At 24.0% G+C, this 24,619-nt stretch overlaps 1 protein-coding gene across 1 annotated transcript; it reads right to left on the reverse strand.

Moving 5' to 3' along the window:
• Positions 1-1,100: 1,100 nt before the first annotated feature.
• Positions 1,101-20,366, reverse strand: LOC145849965 (sodium/calcium exchanger 1-like). Its single transcript, XM_082955096.1, has 14 exons — positions 19,507-20,366; positions 19,117-19,315; positions 18,813-18,998; positions 18,530-18,640; positions 14,592-14,735; positions 13,354-13,554; positions 10,315-10,478; positions 9,333-9,466; positions 7,697-7,872; positions 5,920-6,019; positions 4,068-4,144; positions 3,800-3,986; positions 2,409-2,600; positions 1,101-2,246 (listed from the first exon to the last, which is right to left on the reverse strand). The coding sequence occupies exons 1-14, from the start codon at positions 20,289-20,291 to the stop codon at positions 2,044-2,046; spliced, it is 2,859 nt and encodes a 952-aa protein (XP_082811222.1). The 5' UTR covers positions 20,292-20,366; the 3' UTR covers positions 1,101-2,043.
• Positions 20,367-24,619: the final 4,253 nt, after the last annotated feature.

Here is a 24,619-nt window from a genome sequence, read left to right on the forward strand (position 1 = left end):
AACAAATAAATAAAGTTAAGTTTAAAAAACGTTCTAAATTCAATGTATTATCAAACCATGTTGCAGATTGTGCTTAAAATTTTTTACCAAAAACTATTCGATTTTTAAAAAGTTATTTATTACTCTATAGTCTATGTCAAGGAACGGCATGCATTTGGTAGCGCAGACCAAAAAAAAACTTCTTGGGCCGCAGTTGTAAGTTTATTTACAACGTTACCTTTTATATTCTTCATAACAGACCCCGGAAAAACTAATGTTAGTGTTTAATATCTTGTTAACTATACCGTAGATTTTCTTACTTTTGTTTTTCAAACCCCAGAATATCTTATAAACGTTTAAAAAAATTCTGTAGCAGGCCAAATTTTTATGATCGCGGGCTGCAGTTTTATCTTTCACGGGCCTCATCCAAATTATAATTAAAAAATGCTCGCAGGGTGCAAATTTACCCTTTGGGTACTGCATTTTAACCGCGAGCCGCAGGTTGCCGGTCCCTAAGTTAAAAAATATTGTTTGTAAAAAGCATTGCATAACATTTAGCTGCTAAAAGTTATGTTAAATTGTTTTTGTAATAAAATAAAACTCCTAAAATTAATACGTATCTATTAAATAGTTAAGTACTAATTTAATTTTTAAAAGTCTTTTACAGTCGTCTTTGTTAAGTTGTAAAAAGTTTAACGGCTAATACAACTATTTTAACCTTTAATAATGAAATTTTTACTTAACATTTTGTTTTTAATATGCAAGACTTCTTTTAATTAGTAAAAGAAAAGAGTTTATAGAGTAAACCACAAAAAAATTTATTATTAAAGCTTATTAAAGGTTATTAAAGCTTGTAGAACTATTCATTAATTGTTTCATTTAAAAAATAATTTGAACAGTTTACTGTATTTTTAAATTAGTCCTATATAGTTTGTTAACACTTATATTTAAAAAATTTGAATAAAAGCAATAAATAGTTTTTACTCTAGGTTTAAAAATGCATGTTTAAAACTAGTAAACAAATCAAAAGCTATTACTACATTCGTAATTTTAATGTTTACGTAAAAATATATCAATAAAAATAAAACACAGCTTTATATTTTAAGCAGTTTTGTGTTTCATTTTGTATTTAATATACCAAAAAAGTTAAACAGCTTCATAAAAAATGATGTATTTAAAATGCTAAAATAAAAAAGCTTTGTCATCGACAATAAGTATAACGTTGTAAAAAATAATGAAATATAGCAGTGATATATTATATTAAACTTTTCGTATTTTAAATAATTTTAAAATATGCTGTATAAGTATTATACCGTTTGCATTTTCAACAGTTGAATAAAGTATTTTAAGATGAAAACAAAGTCAAATTTATTTTTGAAAGTTACACACAACAGAAAAACTATAAGATTAAAAGCAACACTAAAAACACATTGTACACAAGTTTGCATTATTTAATAGTGAAAGGCAAAGACAACATAGCATGCTTTAAACAACAAAATTTTTTGTAGTTTAGTAAAAAAATTACACTAGAAGTCAAAAAAACTTAAATTTGTACAATTAAAACTGATATAAGTAAGTTTAAATTTAATAATAAAAAAGTTATCAAAAGTCTAAATTTTGTTATAATGTATAGCTTGAAAATGGTTTATAATTCAGTAAACTTTAAAGTATGTATTTTTGAAAACTAGTCTACATTTTTTTATAGCTGTTCTATATTAAAAATTTTAAAAATAAAAGTTTTTAAACATAGGTTTGATGTATCTTCTAAAACCTTATATATAACTTTTTTATTATCTAAAGGAGCTAAAAAATGTGTAGTTAAAGTTCTTACGATGCCTTTTAATTAGTAGCCTTCGATGTTTTTTCCTCGCTTTTCGCTTTTGAGGTAGATAATTATAGATTTCATTTTTCTCGATCATCTTTTTTAAAAGTCTGAGTTTACTAAATCACAGTTTTTAAAATCTCAAAATACAAACTCTTTTTCCTTCTATCTACTATAATAAGCAGTTTTCAGACTTTTATACCAACTGAATAAACATTTGTGAAATACTTTTGTAGAATTCATTAAAAACCAGGTATTATACAGTAACTCTGTAAAGAGCTAAGAAGAATGTATACAAACCAGAGACCAACAAATATCAGACTAGATATCGTTTTGTGTTTTTTTGGACCTCCTAATTCAGCACCAACTGATGGAAGTCTTCTCCTGAGCACCAGAATAAAAATAGCAATTACAGCAAATACACTGAAAACGACAACTGAAAAACCTGAAACATAATAAAACTAAATTAAAAATAATTCTAAAACATTTTAAAAACAAGTTTTCTATAAAATATTTAAAGAAACATCTTTAAAAAATTAAATACAGACACAATATTTTATTGACTAAACTTATTTAAATAAAACTATTAAAAGAAGCCTGTAAAAACCTAAATTTCCAGGATCAACCCTGAACACTTTTTCGTCATCAGTTTTTCCGACCACACTCCAGTATACAGCAGCAATTGTCCATGCAAGACCAATACCAAGAAAGACATTTACAGCATTGGAACCCGTCACATTACCAATTGAAGCATCGGCGTACTGATCGTTAATTGCTGCAACTTTGGACGCAAACGTATCTGTTTTAAATTATGCAAATTTATTATTTTTAACTTAGATTTTTTTTGGAAACTACTTAATGTCGTAATTTGAACTAAATAAACTAAAAGTTAAAAAAAAATATATTAATAAGCGTTTTTCGAGCATAAGTCACGTAATAGAAATTTGTTTTTAATTATTTTAAATATTTTCCTAAATTTTTAAATTGGTGTTGAGTACACAAAAAAAGTTGTACGTAGATACATTTATATAACTACCGGTGTGTACCTGAAACACAGTTTACATTATCCTAAAAAGTGTATAAGTTAAGTATGAGCAAGTATAACTAGTAAAAAAATTAGTATTTATTATTATTTTTCGAACACTAAAAATATAATCATAAAATCAAATTTACAAGTACTTTCTTTTCTAGTAAATAAATAAACGTTTAAACTATTCTTAAGTAGCACAAATACTCAAGTTTTTATTTTGCATGTACAACAGTGATAATTTTCTAAAATGAAAAACAAAACTTATAATCATATGTATTTTCTCATACTATAGACTCATACAATTAAAATAATTTTCTTACAAAGCTATTAAACTTATATTAATTGGAAGAATTATATTTTTTTTTCCTATTTTCATAATTAATTAATTTTTATTCTACTTAAAGCTTTTTTTTACCTCATGATAAAAAGGTATAAAGCTTTACACTACAATAATAGTTAAAAAATTACAATATACGGAAAACTATAACTAAAAATAGTTTTAAAACAAGAATTTAAATTTAAAACAACTATTGGTAAAAAAACTACAAGAACAATTACTAATAGATTAGTTTTATATACTTTAAATGACGTAATACAATTTTTGAAACAATATTTGAATTAGTTATATAAATCATTACAAAGTTTCGTTCATATAAAAAAATCTTACCTCTTACTTTTTGTACATGATACATTTCGAAATTGAAGTAACTAATACGAAATAACTACTGCATAGTCTAACTACCTTGAGTTAACAAAAAACCAACACATGGTCTTAGTAGAAAGGGTTTTAACATAAATAACTTTTTAAATCTTTACTTAACAGCAATTAAAACATTATTAAAATGAATACAATATGTTTTAAAACTCAACTGAAATGTATCAACAATTCTTTAGTTAGTTTAACTTTTTTGTTAAGCACAGCATTTTTATTTTGCTTAACTGATCCCTGAGTAGTAATGAATGCTTACCCGGCACACTAGTTCCCATTGCAACTAAGGTAACTGCGGTGACTTCATCGTTAAGGTTGATAGTGCAACCAAAATGAGATGCAACATCACCAATTACAGCAGTGAGTAAACCGATCCCGATGATCGAAACAGTAAAGCATGCCCAGCCACCCATGTATTCAGTAGGGGGGACAAAAGCAAATAAAAGCTGCAATTTTAAAAAGATATCAAACAACAGAAAAAAAGAGCTTTATCAAATTTGAATATAACTAAAAATCAAACAACAAACTTTCCAAAAGACAGTGAGAAAGTGCATAACGTAATCGAAAAAAGACGGGTCGTTTGAATCACCATCATCATCGTCGTCTAAATAACAAATATTTATATTCTAAGATAATATTAAGCTGTATTTTAGTATTGAATTACCGGGAATCGATCATTAGTATTTATAACTTTCTAACATATATTGGCAGTAATATTAGTAATAATGAATAAGGCTTTTAGTACATAAAATTTTCGTTTTAATGAAACTTAAGCTTAAAGTAAAAACTTAGTAAAATAATTGCTTGTTTATACTTATCTGTTTTTTTTATTTTATATAAAAAACTTTAAGCATGAATTTGTCTACATTTTTAAAACTTATAAAATTAAGCTCATATTTAGCTAAGGGTTTTAAAAAAAAATTAAGCTAACTAAAAAAATATTGTTAGGTATTAATATCAATAAGTATATAAAGTGGGTGTTTATTACAGTAAAAATTATAAGTCAATCATCAAAATAATTAATTATTTCAATCTATGTGAAAAAGTTTAGTTATAAACTAAATCGCAGATATATAAACTTCGAGCAGAATCATATTAAAAAAGTTGATAAAAAAAATAATGATAAAGAAAAAAACATTTGATGACATTTTGAATTTTTTTATAAAAACTGTTCCTTAAAAACACTGTTTTTATTAATTTTTGCCTTAGTTTTTTTAATCCACCATTGTTCTGTATAGTCTAAATTAGTTCTTATAGGGCTTTCTAAAAACTAAACTGTGTATGCATTTTGTGAAAGTACAGTAAAGTACAATACTAGGGGATTTTTTTAATTGTTTGTTGTTTATAGAAATAGTTTTTCTTAGTTACAGTAAACAAAAAAAAATTTCTAAAGTGTCGTTTTCTCAGTTTCTCACATTGAAAAAATTATATAAAACTTTACTGATTAATCTCAAATATAAGTGTTTCATTATATTTGAAGTAAAAGTATTAAATTCAGTATTTTAATAAAATGGTAGTTTTTAGTTTTATTTTAAATTTACTAAATATATTTAATTTACGGTATTTAATTTTCTTTAGTTTGTTTGTTTTTTAATAAACGAAAGATCTCTTCAAAGCGTTTGTATAAGACTGAGACTGATTTTTTTGATGGTTCTAACCATTTTTTGTTTTTGTCTACTTATACCATGTTACTTTTTTAAATTTTATGATTACCTGAAACCTACAATCTAAAAACATCGAATGCATTTTTTATATCAAGAAGTTAGCTAAAAAGTTTAAGAGAACAGCAAATGTTCGTTAATAATTCAGTGACAACGTAAATAGTATGATTTATACAAAGATAATATATAAAGTCAGTCCTGGCCAGCTAATATAATTTAAGTTTAAACTAAACTTAAATCAATTGATTTTTTAACAACTTTTATTAGCTCATTTTATAAAAACAACTTAAAGGTCAGTATTTTAATTCTAAGCTATATAGTATTTGCATAAACTTAACAGATTTTTAGAGTCCCTTTTATTATTAGTCTTTTAAAATTAGCTTAGATCAGTGTTTTTAAGTTGCAAAACGTTAAGTTATTAAAAATTAATTTTAAGTAAACAAGTTTTAATTCTTTAGTATAAAAGAAAAATAATAAGTTTACAATACATTTAAATCTCTAACTAATATGTATTTCTATAAGTGTAATTTAGTTTTCTACTAAATAATTTGATACAATTACTTAAGCTTTATTGCTTTCTTATTTACTATATTAAAGTTGATTGATAGGTTCTATTTCTTAAAATAATATTAAATTAAACTTAACTTTAACTAAATTCTGTATAAACTAAAAAAAACATTAATTCGCACTATTGACGTTCCTTTAAATTTTTAAATACCTCCATTGACTGACAACGCCTCGATAAATTGCTCCCTCCACGAAGATGTTCCAACAATAACAGCAAGATTTGCTTTTTTAATAAGCTTGTCCACAGTGTTCTGTTAATACTTTTAGCTTAGTTTTATTGAAACCTCATAATTTATCGATCAGAGTAAAGTAGGGTTTAATATATATTTTGTAAGTTTTAAAATTCTACTTAATCTTATATAGTTAACTATTGTTTGAATTTTTTTTTAGTTTTATTATTTATACGTTTGTACTAAAGTTTGCTTAAAATGCTATCTGGTAGTAAAATCTGTAGATTTATAAATTGCATACAAATAAACCTATATTTTGTTACATTGAAAATAAAAATTTATAATCATCATAGACATTTATATCAAACTGATATAGTTAGTTTGAAATTTAAAACAGCATGTAAACAAGATATTAATAGATTATAGTTTTACAATTAATTCAAGTATTATTCATTTATATTTACTTCTAATTATATAAGCTAATATAATGTAACTATGATGCTAGTATGTTCTAGTACTAAACATAAGTTTAAGCTCAACACAAACTATAACTTTTAATAACATGTTTTTTTTTAATATCTCAGAACTAGATTTTTATTAATTTTTTTTGTTTAATACAAAGTTTAGTGTCACTATTTCTTTTTTTTGCATCTATTCTTTCGTCAAAGTAAAAACTTAACTTAATCCCTAAATTTTGAATGGCCTTTATCTAGCTCTGCTTAGTATCCATACAAAATAAACGATTTAATCAAACCTTTTCTAAAGCAAGTAAAAATAGGGAGTTTCAACTAATGTGAATGTATTTGATAAGTTAAATATTTTTACTTCAATTTAACTAAATATTTATTTGATTGTATTACAAAATACTAGCTGTAATTTAAATTGATTACTTGAAATAAAAAAGTGTAAATTCAAATCATTCAAATAAAAGTATTATCTTAGTTGAAGTCACTTCAATTATTAAACATAAAAGTCTGGAGTTTATCAATTGAAACTTGATAAGACGTTTTAAATGTAATTACAAATGGTTAATAACAACTGTCTTTGAAAGATATCTCAAGTTAAACATTTTTTGTTAGATGTAAAATACATAGACTGTTTAAAAGATTAATGTTTTTAGCATATTTATGAAATTAATAAACAAATTTAAAATCTCAATTAAGTTCTGTTAAAAACACGTTATATATTGATTTTTCACTATTTTTTATATGAAAAGCTCTATTTTAGTTTAGTAGCTTACTAACAATTTAAGTAAATGTTTTGTTGGTTATAAAACAACTTATTTTCAATAATTTAATAATTTTGAAGCTAAAAATGACTTATAAAATTGTTGAAAAATACACTACTTCTAAAATAAAAACTTATTTGTTGGAACACAAGCCTTTCCAAAAACTTCTATGTTCTGATCATTGATAATTTATTATTGTTGCAATAGTACTATAGCTCTAAAAATATTTATTTTTAAGCTTAGTACAGTTTAAATGCATTAATGTTTGGCTAGTTAACAAGTTTAACTTTTAGTCTTTATTGAAAACAATACTTAAAAAAAAAAATTGAAATATATATTATAACAAAAAAATTATTTCTGTATTTTTGGATTTTTATTGAAATATTCTATTAAGCTCATTCTTTATTATTCAAAATATAGTTATACATATCTAATTAATACTAATTTATTGCTAAATTTTTGTAAAAAATTAAAAAAAAAAAAAAATTCTGCTAGCTATATAGGTTCGATTAGAATATTTCTAAACTGACTTTAAACTCGTAACTTTCTTCTATCAAGATTTCTAAAGTGTGGTTTTCTCCCAATCTTGGTTTACCCAACTCTGCTATTCTTTGAGCTTCTTCTTCGTCAAAATTCGCACTTTCGTTGGTTTTAAGCATTTTCTCTGATTCATCCTTACCATTGATCCCAGAATCACTTCCGGAGTCTAAATGAATATCACATAATGACTAAACTTTTTGTATGTTTTTAAAACATAAAAAACTTTATTAATAAAATATTAGCATAATGTGATCTTTAACTTTAATAGATCAAACAAGCAAAAATCGCTGGAAAAATTGTAACTTAAGGATACGACTACAACTTGACTTTTTCGTTTCGCTACCAAAGAAATTAAAAAATTCAAGAAAGTTCTTAAAAAAAAGTAATATTTAAAGTAAATTTGCTATGTGTTTACAACTTTATTTAAAAACCATTAATATTTAAGAGAATTAAAACAAATTTAAGTAAGTAAATATTCATTTGTAAAGTTTTTCTCTTTTATTTTAAATTATCTAAAATAAAGTACTCGGATAAACGAGTTTATAGTTACGACTAGAACTTTTAAAGATATCCTTAAATTCTTTTACTCTGTTAAACATTTCAAAAGAAAGTAAAATGTTCTTTAAGCCAAGTTAAATGTTTTTAAAGTTTTCACTTTTATCAAAAATTAAACATTTAGTTTGGCTAAAATTGAATTTGTTAGCTATAGAGAATGATGAAATAACTGTTGTTATTCTGTGACAAGTTGTAATAAATGACAACACAGCTGTTTTTTTATTACTCGTAAAAACTAAAACTTTACGTTATAAATTAATTTTATTTTTCAAAATAAGCTTATAAAATGTCTTCATAAAAATGTTAACACTAACTAAAAAGTTAGCAGCTGTTACAAGCATGCAGAATCTAAATAATTGATTAAAAACTATGAGTTGGGAAAATTTAGAAACATATAACTTTTTTTTTGTTTAAATTATAAAAACAGTTCAAAGAACTAAAAGCTTGAAAATAACAAGAAAAAATACAATACAGTAACAAAATAATAAAATAACATATGTTTTAATAAAAAGTCAAAAAAAACTAAATGGTAAAGTGGCATACTTAAAAATTTTAATGGTAAAGAAGCATGATTTAAAAACTTTGAGTGAGTTTTGTTGAGTTGATTTGATTAAAGCACAGTAGCCTTAAATGAGTAAAACTACAATTGCCACTATAAAAATATTCAATAATTTTTCTAATCATCAGTTTATAATACTTTTGTATTGATTTAAAACTATTTTTTTTTAATAATTTAGTTTGAAGAAAACTATAAGTTTATACTAATTAATACAGTACAAAAATCATAAATATTTTTTGATAATTTTAGTTAGCTATTCAGAAAAATAAAAATAACATCTACAAAGCAATTATTTTTTCTTTAACTATTTACCACAAAATTTTCATTTTCACTAAAAAGTTTATTAGACTTGGATCAAAAAATTATAAATACAAAGACACACCCAAATAAAAAAAAAAACTAAGTAGTTAATTAATGTTAAGTTTAATTTAATATTTACTAATATTATGTGCTTTAAACATATAAAAGAACTAAGACATGCTATTGTTAGGATGTCAAGAACTAAAAAAAACCTGAATTTGTGTCACTACTGTTAGATGATCCTGATTCAGACTCAGACACAAGCCTTGGAGTAAAAAGTTGAAGGAAAAAGTTTTTGTTTTTTTCATATTCCTCATCATCTATTATTGCAATGTTCACGTGTTTACTGTTACATAAACATTTGACTTGATATTATAGCAAGTTTAAATTTTTTTAGATATGTGAATGTTATGAAGTATAACAAAATAAAAAGAAGTTTATGTAAAGCCACCAAGTAACCTACTTTTTAAATACTCACGTTTAATGTGTTGTTGAAATTTATAGTATGATTTAAATACCTTCAGGACATTGTAAGGTACTAAAATGTTATAGAAGTTTATATTCTATTTATTACATGTATGTCGATTGGTAAAAAGTGTTTATTTTTTCAGAATTAAGTAACTTTAATACCAAGTAGAACTTTATTTTATTTCTAAAACTAAACAAAGTTGTATAAAATTTTAATATATATATTTTTAAAAATAGTTTAAATTTTTAATCTGTGCATATAAAAGTTTTTCAATTCTCATTGTTTACTCAGTCTTCATTTTAAATTTTGTTTTCTATTGTTTGCTTTTTTAAAAATTACTTGATTATCTTTCAAATCATATGTTTTATAAGTTTTTAGAAAAGCTTTAAGGTGTTTTTAATTCGCTATTTGACTTTTATCAAAATTAATCTAATTTGATAATTTTTAGTAATTGCTTATTAATTTCTAAAAAAATTATTAATAAAAATTTTGTTTTACTTGTTTTAAAATCTTTAAGAAATAATTCTTTTTTACTTAAATAAGAAAAAAATGTTTCTATCTATTTGAATCAGACAAATGAAAGAAAGTTAATATATATTTTAAACTATTAAAAAATAAGCTTAAACTCAATTCTTAAAAATTTATATATTTTTGTTACTAAGTTTTTGAACGGAAATAAAAACTGTAAAACTGTTATTTTTTATAAAATTACAAATAAAACCAACGAAGTTTCGTCATCGTCAAATTCAAGTTCTCCAACTGCATCAACGTAATCAATTCCACCACCTCGAGCTGCCCCATTGATTGTTTTGTATGGAACAACTATTTTGCCTCTAGCCCCAGAATTTCTTTGAACTTCTATTTTTAACACTCCAACTCCTTCAGTTACCTTTTTAGTTAAAAATTACTTTAGTTTCAACCTTGTTTGTTCTTAATATCCTTTGAAAACCTTGGATAAGCAAGTCAATTACGCATCAACAAGTTAAGGTGAATTAGTTTCTAATAATAAGACGTTTAAAATGATTTTTAAACTTATTTTAAACTTATATGCTTTCGAAATAATTTTCTAGAAGTTTGAGGAAACTGTTATTGCAAGCTATTTTATTTACAGTGTTAAAAATACAAGTACACAGTTACAATATTAACCTTTGCATATTAAGAAGCCAGTGTCTATGACTAAGTGTAATTTAAGTTTAAGGTAGAGTAGGAAGTCTTAGTATTGAAGATTTATTAATGACGTACAGCAATGACTACTTCTAAAAGTTCTGGAAACAATCAGCACTCGTGGGAATTGTAATATTTAAACTTTCTATGTATTTTAACTTTTGAAAAGCTTTTATCAATCCTATTTATTTCACCAGTCAACTTGTTACATTTAATTTTGCTATAAAATAATATATATTGCTTAAAAAAAGTATCAAACATACCAAACTTGTATTTAAAAGTTTTATATGCAGCTATTAGATACTAAACAGAATGAATCTTAAATTTATTTGTGTTAAAAAATACAGGTTTGCTTTATAACAAAATAAAGTTCTTTTTAAGTTAAGAATTTAAATTGCTGTATAAAAGCGTATTATAAAAAGCTTAAGATAAGAGTTAATAAGGCTCTTAAAAATAAATTAAACACATAGTTTTGTTAGTTCCTTTTAGTTATTTAAAAATTTTAATAACTTTAAGTTATTATGATTTGTTTAACTTGAGATAGAAATTAAAGGTTTTAGTTAAATAACAAAGATAAAACACAAAAATAAATAAATTAAAAAAAATTGTTGTAAATTAAAACTTCAACCAGAAGAGCTAATCTTTTAAAAAAATTCTAAAATGTTAAACTAATAATCTTATTAAAGATTGATTAAAAGAGTTTAACTTTTATTTATAACTTCTAACAAGTATGCCAATAAAAGAAAAAACGAAACTTATATAAAGTAATAACATAAAAAGTCTGCTTAAAAACTTTTGTAAAAAATATCATACACTTTGATTGTTTTTAATTTTTGTAATCTAATTTCTAAACATACTTGCTTTTGTAGTGACTTTAAGTAATATATAAACATGTACTTTAAAAAGTTTCCCAAAGTATTTGTTTTTTTATAAACTTTACAAATTAAAGAACAGCTAGATTCAATGAAACCTAATTTATAACGGCTCTGCTTTGAAAAAAAAAAAACATTTCATTACGAACTTGTAGCCAAAGGGCAACTTTGTCTTAATGTAATTTAAAAATGCATTAACATATATTATGTTTTATTTAAAAATAATTATAAAGTATTAAATATTTAGTAAAAAAGTTCGCTGGTTTCAGCAGTAGTAAATAATAAAAAAACAGTTTAAAGCTTTATGAACATAGTAATTTTGCATTTTTTAAGTTTTTAATATGTTTAGAAATATTTTTTTCACTATAATAGAACTTATTTTTTTATTTAAAAAAATACTATTTGTATACTTTTGTTTTATAAAAGGTTTAGGTTTTTTTTGTATAGATTGTATCAAAAACTAGCAAGTTAGTGTGAAACATATTGGGTAAATTTAATTTATATTTTTTAAATTATTAAGTTAATGACAATTTTTTTTACTAGCCTTTAGAACATAATCTAGTAGCCTGCTTAACTCTGTTTTGTTCGCAGATTTTCATAGAATTAAAAAAAAAAATTATTAAAAACTTATTTATAAATAATATTACAAAGAACAAATTGTTTAAATGTTAGACTTGTATTTGTGTGAAATTATAACAAAATATTTTCTTAAACCTCCTTTATTCAGCTTAGTTCACCTACAATCGATTTTATTAAATAATTTATACAAAAATTGAAAGTTACCAAAAAAAATTATAAATAAATAAAACAATCAAAAGAACTTTACAAAGTTTATACTTTAATACAATCAAATTTTAAGTAATTTGTAAATTTTTTATATTTAGTTGAGAGAGATAATATAAATCCTTCTATCATTAGTAGAAATAAGGTGGTTTAGGTTTATGGTTTAAAGTTATTTTAAAACTTTATAAACAAAAACTAAAACAATTATGTATCATATTAAAACCAGTAACTGTTTTTTCTCTTCATATTCTTAATTGTTTTTTAATTTCAATATGCATATTAAGATATCGCCAATTTTATCTGTATACATTTTGTAAACCTTCCTTGAAAGGAAAATTTCTTTTTAAATGGTTATTATCTAAAAAGAAGATTTAAATTAAGAACAAAATATTAAAATAAAAATATATCAATGTCTTTCTAAAAGTTCTTATGAATGCATATCAGAGTAAAACAAAAATTTAAAACTTCTATGCTTATGTATAGGCAAAGGTGTTTTAGCCATTAAAACTTATTTATAGTACATATTGAGAGTAGAAAAATAGTACCTAACCCTTTTCGAGACGGATTTGACCCTATTCGGTTTACAACACAAACTTCATATTAAGCATCTTGTGCAAAAAAACTTAAGCTAACTTTTTGAGAAAAACAAATAAAAACTTTTATAGTTGTCAGTAGGCGATAATGCTAATTTAATGATTTTTTATTGAAGACTTATGACTGAGAAACATTTTTCTTTTAAAAATAGGTAAAAATAAAACAGTAGCATATTTGAATATTGTTTATTAATTCAAATTTATAAAGGCTGCCGACCCTGCTATACATGAATATATTCTTAAGTAAAAACAAAATTTATTTAAATGTTGTAACCAATTTAACTTGCTAACCAAGTCTGCATTACTTTCTTAGTCAACTGATCTACCAAAAAAAAAGATTGTCAAAAAAAACCGTTAATGTTGGTTCGACAAATGAGAAAACCCCGGCATGATCATCATCCAGTATAACAACAGTTGCCACGGTAGGAGGGACTAGCTTGGCTGGTTCACCTTGCTCTTCATACCCCCCATCTGGCGCATGAGACCGAACGTTGAACAGTTCGATCCTAAAAAATTCATCTTCTTCAAAAATATCGTCATCCATGATTTCTATCTATTTTTAATTCGTAAAATTTAATATTTACCTACTTTCTAAATTGTCTGTATATTACTTTTGTTAAAAGGTTATTTAGTGTTTTACTGAAAATTTCATTAAAAATGTTATGTTGACAAAAAAAATTATTATGATTACTCTTGTAAGTACTTTAAATATAAGACACCGTAGAACTATTTTATTTAATTGATAGAGAAACGTCATTAGTCAAATAAAGCACTTGCGTACGGAAACAGCTGTTTTGATTTTGTAGCACAATTAAGACGTTTACGTTCTATACTAAACAACAGCAAACTTTCAATGTATATAGTTTTATTTAAAATTTTAGGAGATAAGACTAAATTAAATTATAATATATAAAAAACTTAACGAATAGCTCTGTAAACTAAAATTCTTTTGAAATGAGCTTTAATTCGAAACAGAACACTTATTTTATATATTTTAGTTTATATAAAAGAATATAAAGCCTTTTGTTTTTAATTGCTGTATTTTTTAAATGTTTAACTTTAAGGACCCTTAAAAATGGTTTTAGCAAAGATTGTTAAAGATTTGTTAATGAAACAGTTTTGGGATTCTGATTTTTAAATAGTCTTTCAGAAACTAAAAGTTGATTTTTTGTTTTGTAAATGGCTCATTTATTAATTCGTCAGTAGTTTGATATTAATAAATACAAATGTGTTAGTAACTAGTTCGGTTTAAATATTTAAGATTATTGTAACCGACTTACTTAAATGAAAATAAAAAAGTGTATAACTTTTTTGTACAACATTTTTCCAATAAAATCCTTTTTTTTATAAAAAATTGCGCATTTTACTTTAAGGATGCTAGTACACTTTTGAAAGTATTAGCTTAATTTAAAATAAATAAAACGAATGAAAACTATTTCATACACAGTTATTTAATTTTCATATTCGATTTAATATACTAATTTATATTTTACATTTGTACCTAAACTATTTATTTGAGTATTAGGAAAAACTATAGAGCAAATAAAGTTAGCGTTTATTAAAAAATAGCTTATAGATAATTTTTATTACTTGTACAAATCGATGAGTTTCACCCGGCCTAAAAATAAGAGTTGACTCAGTCTTAACATAATCGCTGCCTGCGTTTGCTGTGCCATCGATCGTTCTGTAATCAACATAGACAGTCCTGTTTAAATCACCGCCTTTTCGAACTACCTATGTATGTTAAAAGTAGTATTTAGTTTATCAACTTAGTTCATTTGATTAATGTGATTAGAATATACACTTATTTTAAAACGAAAAAAAGTTTTTTTTTTTATAGATTATGTTACAACGATTGAAATACTTTTTAAAATGCATCTGAAAATTATAAAAGTCCTGCTTAAAAAATAAAATAAAAACAAGCTAATTTCATTTAAAGAGCTTTTGCTTGCAAACAACTTAGCTTACAAGTTTTAAACAGTAAATAGCAAATTTAAAAGATCGCAGTAACTTCACGCTGTTTAAATTGAAGATATAATTCAAAGTTAATCCTTTGCAAATGTCTGAGTAAATGACCTTTATTTAAATGTTGAATTGCAAGCTAATTGAAAGTTTGAACGCCTACTTTTACCATTTTATTGTTCAGCACTGTGCTACTACTTATATGTTTAAAAAAATTTTAAAAATCTAAAAATTCAAGAGTAAATTTTGAGATAAAATAACTTAGTAAATATTTTAAAGCCACGAAGAAGCGTTGTTCAAATTTTAATGAAAAAGGCAATACAATAGTGATCATTTATCTTGACAAAGTTGACTTTTCTTTGACTTAAACTTATTATGAATCTACTATTTTTTTTAAGCAGAAATTATACACTTAAGGCAAAAAAAAGTTCCAATTATTAAAAAGCGTAAAACTTGAAAACTTTTAGCTTGACGAATAAACTTAAAATAAATTACTATTTACAACTTGTTACTTTATAATAGAATACTTAAAAATAAAAAAAACACTTTAATCTAATACTAAAGTTAATGAAAAAGTATTTGTTTTTATATTAGTTTTTTAAAGACAAAAAAAAAAGATTGGGTTTTTAATTTTAATAAAAAAACTTAAAATTAACTCCTTAAATATATAAAACAAATAATTTATAATAAACCCTTTTTAATTTTGTTTTATAATTGTTTTAACACTAGAAAAATATGAAAATTTAATAATTACATTTATTTTGGTTTCAAATAAGAAAAAGTAAAAATTGTAATTTTATTAGTAGTTAGAATACTTACCATGAATATAAAATATTTATATAAATTTAAACTAGATTGTTTTTTTTGTCAATTTAGTTTATTTATTTCAAAATTTTGAACAAGTTCTTTTATGACTAACTAATTAACATTTTTTAGTAGTTTATAATAACTGTCTTAACGTTATTGTAAATTCTTTTTTTTTATAGACTCAAAAGACTATTATTAGAAAATTGTTTTTAATTAATCTTCAACAAGTAATTAAAATTACTTATACTTTTAGTCGTACTTTCGTGCTGAATTTATTTCTTCTCCGCATTACAAAAGTACTTTTCAATCAATTTTAGCTATATAATAGTAATGTTTAAAAATTATTGTAATAAGAATCACAAGTGTGGCACCACAACAAACCGGCCAATATACTACAATGTCAAACGTCACGTTAATTCCACGTTAGATTTATTACATCACATTTGACCTTGGTTTCTTTTTTTATTATAGTTTTAGATATAAAGACAAATAAAAATTTTAAGATCTTTAGATTTTTTAAAGTTTTAATTTATAGTTGTTTAATAAAGGTATTAAACAACAATCACTAATATTTACTTTAGCAAAATATTAATTTATTTAGTGATTTTTATTAGTAAATTTATAACTTTAATCAATTTGTTTGCAAAACAATTATATGGTTATTAAATATATATTACATATTTGTTATCTAAAAAAAAGTTATTTTGACTTTCAAAATATATAATAATAGATAAATATTTAAAAAAAAATACTATATCATAAGTTTTTATGATATTAGAACTCATAAAACAACTTAATGTATAAGCGTTTTTTATTGACAGAAGTTTTAACAAAAAAAAGAACTAAGTTAAATATACCTTTATTATCTTTTAAGTAAAAAATAATAAGCAAATAGAAAGATATTTAAACACTTTAAGAAATTTATAAACATAATTAATGTATTTTATTTGATTTTATTCTTTCATCAAAAGAACTAAATAAATAAGAATGTCTGTCATGACACTAAAAGTATTGACTCTTCCTTAAAAAAATAAAAATATCAAATATTGCTTTAACTATAGTAATAATGTTATAACATTTAAGTTTCTCAAATCGTTCTTCTGGTATTTAAATTATTAATTGTAATTTTTTTGTCTTTATTTTAATTACTGTACATAAAAAACTGATATACTTCAAAAAAAAAACAAATATTTTGTTTTGAACTCATTATTAATGCTTGAAGTACTTTTAGTCGTGTCGTTAGCAACAAGTAAAACAATAAATAAAAGTAATTTTTTGCTTTAATTATGTAATTGAATAACGGTTACACAAAAGAAAGAACACTAAATTTTAGATAGCCTAAATACTTTTATTACAGAATAATAATCTAAATTTAAATAAATGTTTCAAAGTAACACTCGAAAACAATATATATTTTTTTATTTTAAGAATCTTATGCAAGAATATTTTTTTGCTACTAAGTCTTTGCACTAAACTGATTAAAAACACGTTTTTAAAGACTAAAAAATTGACGGATACAACTTATCATTTAGAATTAAGGAGGTTTAAAAGTGTTAAGACCACTAATTATTGTGTAAAATTTACAACCAATACTTGATATTTTTTTCTTAACTCGATTGGTAAACCATCTACAAAAAATGCGAAATGTCTAGTAAGTAGTACTGTTGTATTCATAAAATACGGAAGTTAATAAATTTTTTAAGTTTTTTCCTCAAAAAGTTTGTGAAATTTTAATTAACACATCGATTAAGTATCCTATAAAATAAAAAATTTCAAACGATTGTTAAACTGTACGTCTTAGAAAACTTTAATCTTATATTAATATTTGACAGATTTTTTCTATATTTTATTAATAAAACTGTTTAAAATTTTTGAAATAAGATATGTTAAAGAATTTTAGTTTTAAACTATAATTTTTGTGAAATAGGTCAAAAAAAAGATTAAACTATCTGAACTGTTTTAAATTTTCAAACTTTTTTGTATAAATGTAGTTAATAATTTGTAGTTACTGAATTATATTGAGAAATAAATAAATCTTAATATCGTTTTAAATTTATATACCATTTGCAACTTAGTATCAATAGATTATTCATTTTTTTATATTATATTACACATAGCTTTTCAAAACTATACGAGTTTCATTTTCAAGTGATAAATTTTAAATAAAATTTGAGTATAGTTCAAAATTTTAAAGTTTTGAAACGATGCAAGCAAAGCGAACTCCACAGCCTGGAATCAATATTGATTGAGAAAGAGCGACCTAATTTAAATACGCAATTAGCATTAAATGGAAAAACAAAATTATTAACAATCTATAAATAAACATACCTTTACTTTAGTTATACTTGCTAAATTTCTAAATTTTGTATTTATTTGAATTTATTCATACGTCATAATTAAAAGTTATTTTTTAAGCTGTTCACTTACCAAAAAATTTTTTCAAATTTCATTTAAAATTTATCACTTGAGAATGAAACTCGTATAGTTTTGAAAAGCTTTGTGTAATAAATTATAAAACATAATGAATAAACTATTGATATTAAGTTGCAAATGGTATATAAATACGTTCAAAAACATTCCTATAATAGTACGTTTTAAATTTATAATTTTACCATTTATTTTTTCCCCAAAACTTAATTGTTTTGTGTATTATTTTTATTTTTTAATTTAATCTCCGAAATTTGTTATATGTTTTCTAACTTTTTTATAGTTGTGACCCTTAACGTTTTAAAATTGAAAAACATTTTAAATTAGTTAACCTGTGCCTCACAATATCCGCAGTTTTCCATGACTTTGTACTCAGCCGGCTCAAAACTAATTTTTGCTTGTTCATCATCTTCATCTTCATCTAACTCGTTTAGTGTTTCTTCCTAAATCATAATATGTTTTTATATGAATCTTTTAAAAAAATGTATGTAGAAATTTGTTGAAAAAAAGTTTTTCAAAGTTTATAAATTTATTTAACAATGGATTAAAAGCTGAAATTTTTACAAATAAACGGACCTTAATTCTTTTTCGATTTAAAAAATACTATAAACTTACAACAACGACTTCTTGTTTCGTTTTGTTAAGTATATTTCCGGCTCCTGTTAACATCCTAGTTGCTTGTATCCTGTAGAAAGCACGACTCTTTTGCTGCTTGCTTAGTGCTTCTACCGACGCCATCTTTGCAATTTCCGCCATATCAGCGTCAGGGAACTTTCGTCGTAATTCTCTCATTATCCTCACCTGTTTTTAAAAGTTGCTTAGCATAAAGCGGTGCATTATAGCTTATTAGGAATAAAGCAAAAACATCACACTAATATATTTAAAAGTTCTCTTAAAAATTTTATTAGTCAAAATTTACCATGCTTTTTCTATTTTCTTCAGGGTCATCGGATGTTTCTTTCTGAACAAGATCCTCACATACTGCAGAGGTTGCAACAGATCCATTTTCTAGATTTTCAAGATGTATATCTGTGAAGTCTTTGTTATTTTCTCCTTCTATTTCTTCATCTGGCCTACCTTCTGTCTCAACTACAATGTTGCCTCTTTTTGCTCGATACCTTAAAAATAGTTGTCGTTTTACCTAAAGTTGTGCATTAAATTAAAAAAATAGTTACTTATATTGCGTATTATTTGTAAACAGTTTAGCAAAGCAAAACAATCTGAGAAAAAAAGTATATTATCAACTATATTTATCTTGACTTTTTTTGACATTTGATATTGGAAATACTTTTTAACAGTCATTAACAACCTTTTGTACATGTATTTGTACACTAGAAGCCTTCTGTCGGCAATCCAAGCCATAAAGACAAGAAAAGGGAAGAAAAGAAGAGTTATTACACCCTCCAAAGGCGTCACTATTGAAGGACTGCTAATAGAAAGAATAAAGTACAACCAGAAATAAGCTAAAATTGACCAAACAGCTGTGACGGCAAAAACCCGAGGGTGCTTTACTTTTCGCTCTTCGTCATCAGGAATAACATACATGCATATAGCAATAATTATAAACAAGTTAAATGAAGCAGATCCAACAATAGTTGAAGGTCCTAATTCTCCTGCTTTGAACCCTCCAAAACAAATCTCAATTACAGAGAGCATTATTTCCGGAGCAGAAGAACCAAGAGCCATTAGAGTTAAGTTGGAAACTGTTTCGTTCCATATGCGGACCGTAGTAACCACTTTCTCTCCACTTTTGTTCTTATACACGATCTCTTTTTCCTTACTAGTGATAACTTCTATGGAAGCCATAAACCTATCGGCAATTATGGAAACTCCGAGAAACAGATAAATCATTGCAATCAAGTATACGGTTGCTCTACCAACAATTTCAGTTCTTGACAGTTCAGAGCTGTCATAAGGTTTCCATGCATACAAAATGGTACCGTCTTTGCAAACTCGAGGCTCTTTAAGCTTATCACATCGGTTTACCTCTACAACATTACTTGATGTAGTAGAGTTTTCAGTGAGGCATAAGGGCAGAAAAGTGATATAAACAACCAAAACTATTGTTGCAAAATTTGAAGTCATAAAAGTCATGGTTAGTTAATTTTAGAAAGAAGTTCGACAAAAATGTATCAAAGTTGTTTCATTTTTCTTTAAAATTTACCGATAACTTCTGTAAAATTATACATGCTTGTTAAGTTAATTAACAAAAAATTAATAAATCTTAAATTAATTAAATTGTTAGAGGCTTCGAAGTTAGTTATTTTTTGACTAATAAACTTTACTCGTTTATACTTATTCTGCTACTAATATTTTTAAAAGCTTAAATGTATGTATTTTTTAGTTTTAAACTTTATGAAAAATTTTGAATTTTTTTTTTCATAAGTTCAAAATGTAAACTTATAATGCATAGTTTTATTTCAAAAAGTATTCTTTAATCTAAATAACTTTAATTACTATACAAATGTTTCAAGCGTGTTTCGAGATACACATTGTGATAGCTAACACACTTAACAATTAAAGTTTTAATCGATACAGTTTTTACTTACTTTAATTGCTACTTAATATGCAATATATTAGAAACAGCTGAGAACCGAAAGAGAAAAATATTGATCGAAACACTAATACGCACTAGAAAACAAGTTAGGTTGATCTGGAAAAAGCAATTATTATCTGGTTCGCCTCCGAACTTCAAAATTTATTTTTGATTAAGTCACACTTGCTAGAAAGTTATAGAAGTATAAACTTAGGGAATTTTAAGTGCGCTCTATCTATTAGCTTGTTAGAATAGATTGCAATTGACTAATGAATAATTTACTAAGTGCTTTACTTTCTTTTAAAAAGGTTCATCTACAAAATGCCTCGAAATGCGAAGCACAACTCCTAATACCTACTTTTAATAAACTTTTTTTTTAAACTTCTTTTGTAGTTTTAAAAGTTGGCTAATATTAACGGTGTTTCGAATACTTTTTAGAGCAAAGGATTAGATTTTAAATTATAAATGAAAAACTTCAACAACAAAATGAAATTTTGCTACTTATAAGTTTGAATAAATTTAGCGACGGCATAGAGACTTCTATTTTGTAAATAAACAAGAGTGAAAATAAAAAAAAACTATCGTATGTTACAACAAAAGAATTCAATGCACAAAAAGAAAGTACTCTTATTAAGTTCAATATATTTTTTTTAAATAGTTAATGTTATTACTTTATTGCTTTTTTTAAGTATTATTTTATACTTTAAAAACCTAACAAGTAGTAAATTAGTTGTTTATTTATTATTATAGTACTGATTACGAATATATTTATTAAAAAAGATATTTATAAATTCAATACAGAAAATATGACATAGTCAAGTAGAAGTTAAACCATAAAAAAGATTTTTTTTGTAAAGAAAAAATAGCTTTGCGTTGTCAATAACGTAGTTTTAATACATAAACTTAATAGGAGCTAGCTTAACAGTTTCATTAAGTATGTTTTTGATTGTACTTTGTTTAAATTTGTATACATATATATATGTATTATATATAGATAGTTGCCCTCACTAAAACTTAATTACAAACTACTATATCATTAAAAGGAGCTTTTTAACTATCTAAACTAAAGCTTGTGCTGCAGATAAAAAAATCAAACTAAACTTTTAAGTTTTTGAATAAAGTATTAATATATATACTTCCTAAAAACATTGAGTACTAAAAGCTGAACGCAACTAACTTAATATCTGAATTTAGTTATTTTAATTTTAAATAAAGTACGATTTTCACTTATTTTGCTTCATATCAACTAATCATATCTACTAATCCATAAATAGGAATTGAACTGCTAATTAAATTTACAAAAATGGTCGAAAGAAGTGTAAGCCCGCGGCAAGTTGACCTCTGAACAGAAGAGACATGCAACAACTGAAATTCAACAGTCGAACATTTGAACTACAGAACTTCTGTCAGCTCTCTCGTTTTATAATGTTATCTTAGACGCTGGGCTGACGCAAAACGTGAATGCGAGTTTGCAAGAGAAAGGCTGGAGGCTGATACTAAAATTAGAAAGTTTTTCACGCAAATACTTTGTCGCAAAAACTTGTTACTCATTGTCTTCCTTGTTTGGCATAGTACATGTGAAACTGACGCTTTTCGGTTACTTAAAAAGCAAGTGCAACAAGTTCACACAGTATGGTTTGATTGTTTGCTAAGAAGTGTCTTTTAATAAAACTTTACAAACCGTTTTATTAACTCAAAAATATGTTATCAAGAAAAGTCAGTGAAAAACTTAAGCTTATGCTTTAAATATTGAACAAAGTTTATTTTTAAACTCCATTTTAAAACTACAATGGTTACAATAGTTTTTCAACCGTCAGATTATTAAAAATAATCACTTTTAACAATATCTAAGGGTTAAAAATTAAAGTGTAGCTCTTTAATAATAAATTAATATACAAAGTTTAAGTTCGTAGTGTGACAATATCTTTTTTAAATTTTCAACTTATTTTGTAATTTTAAAGTTTGTTTTTACAAACGTTAGTAAACATTTTAAAAACTTTTTTATGTTGGTGTCCTTTTAATTTTTGTAAATTCTGTTTCATTTAAGATGTATAAAAAGTCTTCTAGTATGAAAAAATTAACATGCTAAAGTATTTAAGGCTTTTAAGTAATATTATGCCTTATTTATCTCTTTTTAAAAACTTAAACTCTCAAAGTATTTTAAATTGAATTATATAAACAGAGTTTATGCATTAAAGCTTTTTATTTAAGAAATAAAACTGGACACTTAGTACTAAAATAAACAATATTGGTGTTCTGTAAAAGATCAAGTGTTTTATGAAGTTTGTATGTCATAAAGAAGTGAGCTAGCTTTACAAAAAAAATAATATCAATTAAAAAAATGAGTTTTCCAAGGCGGCAAATGGACTTGAACTTTACCAATAGAACCTCATAAATTTTTGATTTGCTAAACAAAACCTTGACTTACCAAAAACCCATAAAATCAATGCAAATCAAAAAACTATATTTTTACAAGACCTAGATCTTTAAAAAGTAACATTAAGTTATATCTAGTGATTAGTTTTAGTATTAAGACTGTAAATTAGTATTTTTCATTAAAATTCATTAAAAAGTTTTTTTAAATTCTTCAAAACTTATCCAAAGATTGATTTTAGTTTAGCTGAGTATACTGAATTTCTTCTAACTTTAAAACATGTTTTGTTCTAAACTAAATTCTTCGAGTACATTTAAAATACAACGATTTCAACTGCTTTTAAATTTATACACGTTAAAAAATTTAAGCTGTAAAAAGTATTGTAAATTTAAAGTTTTTAGATAAAGTTAATAGTAAAGTAAAGCTAAAAGCTTAATTAACATAGAATATTAAATATATTGTTAGAAAGCTCTACATTCTACATTCAATTATTTTAACTAAAAAAACTTTACAAATTTGAATTAAAAATGACATAAATTTTAGTCTATATTATATTTTTATTGACCATAAAAACAAATACTGCAATAAATGCTTTTAATTTAAGTAAAATGTATTTCTTAGTTTATAACTCAACATTTTTATTGTTATTAATAGGGACAAAATAAAAGCATTAAATTATTATTTTTTAAAAAGTTTATATAACTTTAAGCTAATTTTTAAAAGTTTAAAATAACTTTATTGATTTATAGCGTAGACACAAAATGTTTTACTTTAAACAATAAAATGAAATGCGTTGCTATTGTTGCCAAAGTTTTAATCTTTTCCCAACTTATTACATCTTTAAAGTGATAGAAAAAGTTTTGTAATAGAACTAAAAACTATTATTTTTGTTAGATAAAAAAAAAATTAAAATGTCAACAGATTGTAAGTGTATTAAAATTTTTTAGCAAAATATCTACAAGTTACAGAATTAGTTTATACTTTCCAAAACATTAGATAAATATAAAACTAGCTACGAATGTAAGAAAAATAAAGTAGCTAAGGTTCAATAAATTTAAGGCTTTCTCATAAAACTTTAATCAAAAAAAGCTAAACTTTAACGTTTTTATCTTATAAAAGTTTTAAACGCAAAATAATTAAAAGCTAAAAGCTTATAAGCCTATATTTTGCAAAAACTTTATTAAACACCAGTTTCTTTTAAAATTAATCATTGCAAAGCTTACTAAAAAACTTTACTGTAAAGTACTAATTGATAAAAATTCTAAACTGTAACAATACAAAATAACTCAGTTAACTTGAACAGTTTCTAAATAAAAGTTCTTTTAATTAAAACTGTTCATTTATTGTTGCTTACTGTCGTAGAAAAAAAGAAGTTTTATCAGCGGTTATGAGTACTAAAATAAGAGATCGTGAGCTTTTTTGGTAACGTCAAAGAAAGTTGTTTTGATTTTAAAACCTAAAAACATTACTTTTTTAAATATCATGATCGAAAAGACTTTAAATTTGGCTTTA

Source organism: Thalia democratica, chromosome 1, assembly GCF_965202585.1.
Source record: "Thalia democratica chromosome 1, ktThaDemo2.hap1.1, whole genome shotgun sequence".
NCBI lineage: Eukaryota > Metazoa > Chordata > Thaliacea > Salpida > Salpidae > Thalia > Thalia democratica.

Coding starts and splice junctions, on each gene's coding strand:
- LOC145849965 (XM_082955096.1), bottom strand. CDS start 20,291: ATGACTTTTATGACTTCAAATTTTGCAACAATAGTTTTGGTTGTTTAT. Junction 13,555..14,591: donor AAACTCATCGATTTGTACAA/GTAATAAAAATT, acceptor AATTAAAAATAG/ATAGAAATCATGGATGACGA. Junction 2,247..2,408: donor GGTTGATCCTGGAAATTTAG/GTTTTTACAGGC, acceptor ATTATGTTTCAG/GTTTTTCAGTTGTCGTTTTC.